The 9,469-nt window shown below is 38.5% G+C and overlaps 1 protein-coding gene across 1 annotated transcript; it reads right to left on the bottom strand.

Annotated features, from left to right (window-relative positions):
- Window positions 1–1,103: 1,103 nt before the first annotated feature.
- LOC137738324 (probable xyloglucan galactosyltransferase GT14) lies at window positions 1,104–3,871 on the bottom strand. The gene has a single exon (XM_068477962.1). The coding sequence runs from the start codon at window positions 2,733–2,735 to the stop codon at window positions 1,284–1,286; it is 1,452 nt and encodes a 483-aa protein (XP_068334063.1). The 5' UTR covers window positions 2,736–3,871; the 3' UTR covers window positions 1,104–1,283.
- Between the last annotated feature and the right edge of the window lie 5,598 nt (window positions 3,872–9,469).

Below are 9,469 nucleotides of genomic sequence, written 5' to 3' on the forward strand. Positions count from 1 at the left end.
CTTGTGGTTTAGAAAAATTTCCTTGAATTTAAATGCCTTCTCTGATGCAGATTGGGTTGGATGTGTCTTTGACAAGAAGTCTACAAGTGGGTACTGTGTTTACTTAGGCACTAATATCATTAGTTGGAGTGCAAAGAAGCAACATACTATTGCTCGTTCATCAAATAAAGTTGAACATAGGTCTTTAGCCCTCACTACTACTGAACTAACACGGATTTGTAAAATCTTCAGAGAAATTGCCTTTCCCCTTACTCAAGTTCCCTAGCTTTAGTGTGATAATGTTTCTACAATTCTCTTAGCATCTAATCATGTGTTTAAAGCTCACACGAAACATGTGGAAATAGGCTATCACTATATTCATGAGCTTATCCTAGCCATTTTACTCCAAGTTTTATATGCGAGTACACATCACTAGATTGCAGACATTCCTACAAAATCCTCGTCCAAAGCTCGGTTCAAATATCTCTGATCCAAGCGTTCTCTTGGTGATCCTCTGTTTAGCTTGAGGGGGTGTAAAGGGACATCTAATTAGTTCAGTTAGTTTGTATAGCTGTCATATGGTTGTAAACATTGTAACTAATCCCAGTTTAGTTAGTTAATTAGATGTGATTAGTTACTAAGCTTTATCTGTAAAGTGTAAATACACTGAGATGTAATTTCTTCCTCATTAAGTAAAGTAATACACTGAGATGCCATTCCTGAAATATGAGACACCACTGTGGTGTTTTTATCTGCTCCGCCCACCTGCACTTGTGTAGCATGTTTTCCGTCGTAGAGGTCATTATTGGTGGTTGGATGACGTCGTTATCGGTGGTTGGGGTTGAACATGCCAAAGTGAAACTGATTGAAACGTCTCTATTCGTCTATAATTCAATAAAACTTATCGTTTGACAGACAGAAACAAGAAAAGAGAAAAGCTGGCTGTTAAAATCACAGCACATGGCACAAAGAACATGTATACAAGTGCAATCCACATCAATCAACAACCAAGATAATTCAAAGAATTGTTCAAAAAACATTGCGTCTTTAATTTATAATTGTGCTATATAGGTACATGTTCTGAAGGAGAAGCATGAAATAGGAACCTCTAACATAACATTTTGCTTTCTATCTTTCTTTGATAATCGTTTCGCAGCTGCAGTAATGACCTGGAAAGCAAGAACTGGCACTGTTTCATCTAGTTTCGAATCTTTCCACACGCAAATTGCAATTGTATACCCTGCACCTCCTCTTCTATCTCATTTTGTTTTTCAAACAGAAAGAACAATTGAATCCAATCAAGTTTATTCTTGTTTTTTATGAAACGTGTACTTGTAGCTATCCTCATCTGTGAAACCAATACTCAGATCATTCCCTTCCCTAATCGCCTTCCTTACATCCTTAATCCTGTCAAGAATTCCCTTGATGGCTAAATCGAATGCGTCCTCAGTCTCTAATCTAGACCTGGGATCCGCACATACCAGATTCGGTATTAGCCTTACAACCTCCTCTCTAATGGTCAATTCTTTCTCCTTTGAAATTCCAAGCAAGATTTCCTCAATGCTTCTTGGCATATCATCTGCCACCCTCACCGGAATATACACGGAGTAGCTGCTATGATTCTTTGGCAAATGCCACAAATATTGGGAATAAGCAGCACCATGGTGAAAGAAAACCGGAATACAACCTGCCAGAATAGAATCAAAAGTTGATCTCCTGGTGTATGAATCCCCTCCAGGCTGCAAGCAATAAACTGAGCTCTGAAACACCCTCATAACACTCAACGGGTTGTCACAATCTATGTTACCACCCAAACTGCAATCTATCAACTTGCATCTACTCGAAGCTACGCACTGATCAATAATCTTCCCTTGAATTGAACTCTGCTGGTCAGGCCTCGGTGCCCCAGCAAAAGTGAACAAGTAAGGCCTTTCTAGTTTCCTCATTCTGCTCTGCCATTGAACCAAATCAACATCCTCCGCGGGATGAAAATTTGTCGGATAAGGTATAGCAATGTCATTGTTCCAAGAGCTTCCTTCGACCGACAACATAGTCATGTTCATAGACTCAGGCAACCACCTGAGCTTACTACCCCAATCCGAAACATCATCTGTCTGCCTCCTGAAGTCCCAAGAAATTCTCCCGGCAACCAAGAAATGGTCCCTCCCCCACATTTTCGCCCACTTGGGTTTTCTTGCCAGCCAACTAACAAGTTGTTTCGCCGAAGCGTCTCTAACCGTGATATTAGAAGCCCACAGATGGAGGGTCGCATCAAGACCGGCATAAAACGGGACATAAACCGCCGAAGCCTGACTGGAGACTTTCGTCAGACACTTGTAGTGCTTCATCTCGTTGTGGAATATGAACTCCAGCAAGAACTGGTTCGTGGAAAACCAACTCTTGTTAGACAAAACCCCTTCCGAGTTTTCGATTTCGGGACCGAAACCATAATTCTCAAAGTAGGTACATAAATTTGGCTTGTCAGTTCCCCTGGTGAGAAATTTACAGTTTTTTACCAAGTCGGAGTTAAATATTTCAGGAAGATCGTCGTGCATATAAACGTAACGACCAAAGCATGATGAATCTGTGACAGAGTTGTTCGAAACCCCAATTGGGTCGACTTGTTTGTTGAGCAAAAGATTGAGACTGGAGAAAGTAGAGTAATCAAAGGAAAGAAAAACAATGCACAAAGCCAAGGAGATGAGAAGGCCAAACCAGAGTTCTTGAGAGCACTTTACTGTCGGAAGCTTCTCCATGGGTGTTTGCTGCTGAGGTGCCACCAAAGATTCGCCACTTTTTATGGAATTCTCTTCATAATGCCCTTGCAACTAATGCTAATCTTTTCATGCGACGGTCTTCCACTTCCCCCACCTGCCCTATTTGTCTTTATGAGGATAAAACCACTGAACACATTTTACTCCTCTGCCCGTGGGTCCAATCTGTTTGGTTTGGAGGGGTTTTGAGTTATAAAATTAATAGGTCTGCTATTAGCTCATGGATACGTTGGTTGCAGGCTATTTTTATCTCTACTACTGCTACTTCTGCCGACTGGTTGTGGGTTCAAACGAATGTAGCTTTTACTTGTTGGTTCATTTGGAAAGTTCGGTGTGATTTTGTGTTTAACCATGCGAGAATCAACCCTACAAAAGTTGTTTTGGCCATATCTAATATGGTGGGATCTTTCTTGGCTGCAATCAGAAGTAATGTGGACATTGGAGTGCGGGTGAATGTCGGCCAGGCATCAGGTCTGGTTCCCCGTTGGTTTCCTTCCACCTCCTTCCCCTTATACAAAAATTAATGTCGATGCCAGCTGGTACAAGTTGACGATGTCAGGGTTCGTGGGTGCGGTGATAAGGGATGTTGAGGCGTGTTTCATTGCTGTAGCGCGGTACTCTATCAGGGCTCCCAATGCTGCTGCTGCCGAAGCTTTGGCGCTTCTGCGCGGATGCAAATTGGGTGCTTCGCTGGGCCTTTCTGAGGTAATTCTGGAATCGGATTCCCTCGAGACTATCTCTCGCCTCACGGGTTCTCTTGATAATGGTAGTTGGGAGGCTTTTCCTTCTTTTAACAAGGGTAAAAAAATTGGGGGAAACCTTCCAGAATTGTCCCTGGTCTTGGGTTCCAAGATCAGCCAACATGGCGGTGGATGTTCTTACGTCGCGGGATTGTGCGGAGCTATGTGATGTTGTTTGGGTTAATAGGCTCCCATCTTCGCTGGTTTTTGTTTTGAACAATGCTGGTCTCCCATGTCCTTGTTAGTTGTGGGTGGCAGTGTAAGGGGTGACGCTTTCACTTGGTTGAAGTGTCTCTGGTGATAGCTCCTTTCATTGCCTTCCTAGCTTCTCTGGCTAGTTGTTTGCCTCTTTGTAGGCTCTCTTGTTTCCTTTTTGGCCTCTGTGCCCTGGAATGCTATTCCATGTTCTCAAATAAAAATAAAAAAATAAAAAAAATGAGAGAGAGAGAGAGAGAGAGAGAGAGAGAGAGAGAGAGAGAGATGGAGTGTGAGAAAAGGATACAAAAATGGAAACTAATTAAAAGAAAGGCCCCCACTGCATTAATAATTAAAAGAATTCATACTCAAAACTCTTACTGTTTTAATCACAGAGCTTTGTATTTATGATCAGAACCGTTCATACTATGAATCACATTGTAAAGATCATCTTTGCAAAAAAAAAAATAAAACTAAGGTCGTTAGGTCAATCATTTGTAGCAAATATGTAAGATCCCGATAATTTATTATCGAAGAAGAGAGATATTTGAAAAAAAATAAAATGTTGTGCTTATTTTTTGGGAAGATAGTGGATGTCATTAAGAGTTCGTAGCATTTTTCGGATTACCTTTTAGAACTAAGATGAATTTTTAAGGTGATTTACATTTTGGACCAATGAATAAGTGACATGTGGCAGTCAATAAGTAGCTTGCCACATGACAACTGCTGGAGATAGACAACAAGGGGCTGGTCTGACCGGTTAGCGGCAATTTAGCCACATGGGAAGTGATGATTGGACCCAAAGAAATGGATGATTAGTAAGCACTCTATTGTGCTGATTTTTGCAAGGCTATGGACTTGGACGTGTCATGCATATTAGCTATGCAATTGACACCTAGTACATACAATGCCTTAGTCATCTTTGGCCACAAAACCATCCAGTTGGAAGCAAGTTTGACACTGCCTAATTCTACCATAAATAGAGGGTTGCTTTTCATTCTTTCATTCACTACTTTTGGAAACATATGTTGGCTACTGAGAAGCCATGCATGTATGCATGCATGGTCCGTGTATACATGTGTGTATATGTTAGAGAGAGAGAGATTAGAAAATAAAATAGAGTGGACGAAATACATGGCATTAGGAGTGATCAAGGAGCTTGCTCAAGTATGTGGAGCTTTGCTATTGCAGTAGTGACGTGGATCATCGTTTTAGCTTTGGAATTGAGGGCTTTGAAGCCTATTTGATGACTGGACAACGATTTTTGAGACATTAAGGTAAAGATTTACATATGATAAGATTTCTGGGATTTTGTACAAGTTCATATGGATGAGATTTAGAGAAATTTGATGTTTGACTCGAAATTCATCAAATTTGGTCTTTAAAGGATGTTTGTATGGAAGAAGTGAATTGTACTATTGATGGATTGTGTTTTGGCTTGAAAGATATGTTGAATTTATGGGAAAAGAGACCTCAAAGCCGCTGGTTTCATACCAGGGATTGAACTGTGAAAATAGTTTTAGTTTTGGGGTAATTTTGTAAATTACCAAAAGTTCAAGACCCAAGTGCAATTATCAAAATTTTGGGGGCCTATTTGAAATAATAAAAAGTTCAAATACAGAATTTTTATTCTGGTTAAGTGAAGGTCCCTATTGGATATAGTTGTTGTTATGGGAATAAAGTTTAGTTATTATATATGGACATATAGTGACAAATTGTAATTGTTCAACTAGGGACTCCAATTACTCGTGGTAGTTGCGTTTAATCAAGGTATTGGTGAGGAATATTGCTTGCTTGTCTTGGAGACCAGGTAGAGGAATCCTCACTTACCCTAGTTATGGATTTTTGTGAATGTATGTATATGTAAATATACGAATGCTTGTGGAAGCTGCATAGATTTTGCTGCTGACAGAACCATGAGGAAAAATGGTTTTGTTTTTATATCATGATATGCATGTTGTTTTATACTACAAATTAAAGTGATGACTTGAGAGTGAAGGAGGCATAGCGACCGCCTTGAGTTTCAATCCTGTAAACCTCCGGAGGGGCTACTACGAAGGGATTAGTACCGCTACCTTTCTAGAAGATGTACTAGGATATCTAAGGGTAGAGCATTAAAGGACACTCTCGCTGCACCTTAAATTAAGTATATTCATTTGGAGTTGGTAGAGGTAAGGGGGTAGTTGGTCATTGAATCGGTCATCAGGCATGTAGCGATTTATTGGGATCCTTGTTTACTTTTTAAAAGGAAATTGTGTGATCACACAATCTATTTTCAAAACAAACAAAGCTTTTGTTATGCATCAATCATTTTCCTATAATATATATAGTGTCGTATACTATTTTCAAACCTAGCTGGGGTGGATTCCCTCAGGGGGAGCGATGAACGTTTGTGACGCTCACCCCTTACTTTATTATAGGACCGGTGCACCTACAAATAGATGATATGGACTAAAGTTGGGACAAACGTTGGTTGTTACTTGTCAACTTCTTAATCGCTCATTGACTTTCCATAGGTTTTTAGTTTGTACATATACTTGATTCCCTTATCGTCTTGAAGGAATCTTTGTAGCCGAACTCAACATTTTGCAATTTCAAATCGTACGAAAGAGTTGGTTTAGTATGATAATTACCTTAAACTTTTTGGTTTTGTTGTAGATTGTGAAGTTCTTTTTCTATGTAAAAATCTTATCCAAATTTAGTTGCCCTTTTATTCTTCGTTTTACGAAAATGATTTCTGCTTCCGTACTGCTTGAAAATAAATTATTTTATTCCCCTCAAATAGCTTTACGTTCTATTAAGAATGTAGTGCTATAGTGTTGGATTTTAACACTATAGTATTGCATTACTAATGGAGCGTGGCACTGTTACGTGCCCGTTTTTGGGGCGTGACAAAATACATAGACAGTTCGTAATACTTTTAACAATTTTGTTCATTTGTTTTCAAATAGTTTGATGACCAAGCGACCTTAGTTTTAATTGACTTTTTGCATACGCGATTTTTATAGGGTGATTTATAATATGAATGGTTTTGATTATAAACATGAAGTTCTATAAATTGACAACGAACAATTTTGAGAAATTTTGAGTAGGACTTCTTACTCATCTTTGAGTAGTAGAGTATTGTTCATAATGGAATGAGAATTACGGGTTTTTTTGGGTGGTCCAAGTAATAGTACTTTTTCAAGGTATTTTAGTTAAAATGGTCTTTAAGATTGTCATAACTCTTTATTTCGATCTCTGAGATTTAAAAACGATGGTAGTGGTCTCTGAAATTGTCTACCGTCAATTGTTTTGGTCATTTTGTGAAAAATATCTATTAAATTGAAGAAGCCACTAGTTCAAGTGGAATGATTGATTTCACAAAGATTGAAGAAGCCACTATTTAACAGAGATTTTTCCTGAATGACCAAAATGATTGACGGTAGACAATCCCAAAGACCATTTCTATTGATTTTAAATTTCAGGAATCAAAGTAATGAGTTATATGCCAATGTCAAAGACCATTTTAGCTAAAAAAATTCCTTTTAAATAATATTCACTTTTTGATTTTTTAGAATCAATTGTTCAAATTATTAGAGTCAATCTTCACCATTCATTTTTTGAACCACGCAGTAGTTTTGGATAAGGGAAAGTAAATAAAAGGCATTACGCCAATTTCAGAGATAATTTTGGCTAAAAAAAATCCCTTTTTAAATGATATTCACTTTTTGATTTCTTAGAGTTAATTGTTCAATTTCTTCATTTCAATCTTTACCATTCATTTTCCGAACCACACAGTGGTTCTAGATAAGGGTGAGCATGGGCCAGGCTGGGCTCAAATTTGGAGGGTTCGGACCAGATTCGTTTTAAAATGCAATGTGACATGCTGAGCCGGGTATTAGAATTCTGAGATTTGAAACCATACCTAACCCGACTCGTTTGAAATAGGCTGTTTTGGACGGGCCCACGATCCAAATCGAGAAACAATGAGCTTCTATTTCTTTCGAAGAAGAAATCCTTCATCCCATCATGTTTGTACAAGATTCACACCCAGAAGCTGCTTCTCTTTTAGATTTGTCGATGTAATTCCTCGAAATGCGGTTGCCCTCCTTTCTAGAGATCTCTTCTTTTTGGAAGGATGATCAGGACCGATGAAAACTCAAGACTTGTTTTCTTATTGGGTCTCGTTCTCAGGTTTCTTGCTCGGAACTATCAGAAAAGAATCACAATCAAATTTCCATCTCTTGGCAACACAGAAGTGGATGAAATTTGCAACAACATAGAATTTATAAAAAAATCTACCTTTTCCTTCCTCCCTAATTCCAAAGGACCACCGTAACCTCAAACAAAAAAAAAAACCAGAAAATTCAAAATTCTGATCCATCTCATACACCCAAAAGACCCAGAACCAGAACGATGAATTTGCAAATCTGGAAAGCATGCATGGGTTTTTGGATCTGTGGCGACGGAAGACTTGGAGTTCAGATTGCTTAGAAATTGTGCTTGGGTTTTCTAGTGAGGAAGAAGTGAGTGATGTTAGAATATGAGCATGAGTACGAATCGGTAAACTTGGTTGTAGGATTAGAGATTGAGTAGGAAGTCTTGTTGGGAATGGATTTGTAGATCCATGTTGTAACTGGACTGCTATTTGGAATGAATTGGTATTCTATATGAATTTTAATAGGGGAATCCTTATAGAATTTGGCTAAGATTGTATAGTATATATATGGTGGCTTCTGCTCTCGCAGTGAGTACTCGATATAAAATTAAGACCTATTATTAGTTGAGAGTCTCGTTCATTGAAGAGAGGAGAAGGTGCATCATGACTTTGACGCAGAAATCAGGCATGGCAGCAGCTTCGAACTCTTATGCGGATATGTTTTCTCTCTGTGCATTGCTTTATGGTTTATGGTTTTGTGTTTTGATCGCGGTAACTTTCTTTGCATGATCCTGTTGTGTTTATGCTAACATGTGGTATCAGAGCCCTCAGGTTCATAAATTATAACTTCTGTGATTAAAACCACTAGGTTCCAAAACATAAATAATATTGAGGAAAATATATCTTCGTTGTCGCGTTGGGGAATCGAACACAGGCTCTAGTATAATGCCTTGCAAATAACGACAAAACATGTTAGAAAAATATAACCGTTTGAATTTCAAAGGATGTTACGGTTGGATTTTCTGCAAATCCAAGGGAAGGGGTTTTCTTTCCGATTGGGTCTTTTCGATTCTGAACATTAACCAACAAAACATGCTTCTGGGTTATAATTTTATCAATCTTGCAACTTATATGATCAATTTGAATGGTTATTCCGCTGCGCTGTTTCATAAATCGGATCTGTGCAAGGTATGTTTGATAAATTGCAAAGTTTTATTCTTGCTTGCTCAAAAGTCCTTCTCCATATTGAGTCAAGGGTTTATGTTAGGTCTTAAAGGATAAGACTTTGATATAACAAAAACTATATGGATTCAATCGAATTGAAACTATTCTGCAGTAATTTAGACTTTGGGTGTTCGATTATGTGTTATCTGCAGTTATTTTGTAATCTGCAGAATGCTAATGCACCTTTATGTTTTCTATTAAACCATGAATGATGGTTATCAAGCATGAGACATCTCTTCACTGACTGTTGTGCACACTTTGATCTGGAGTTGCATCAAATGGATGTTAAAACGGCTTTCTCAATGGTGATCTTCGAGAAGACATTTACATGGTTCAACCCCCTGGATTTATTGAAAGGGGGGAAGGAGAATATGGTTTGCAAATTAAGGAAATTATATACCCCAAGGGCGGCCAGA

This window comes from Pyrus communis, chromosome 6 (assembly GCF_963583255.1).
Source record: "Pyrus communis chromosome 6, drPyrComm1.1, whole genome shotgun sequence".
In the NCBI taxonomy this organism is placed as follows: domain Eukaryota; kingdom Viridiplantae; phylum Streptophyta; class Magnoliopsida; order Rosales; family Rosaceae; genus Pyrus; species Pyrus communis.

Coding starts and splice junctions, on each gene's coding strand:
- LOC137738324 (XM_068477962.1), bottom strand. CDS start 2,735: ATGGAGAAGCTTCCGACAGTAAAGTGCTCTCAAGAACTCTGGTTTGGC.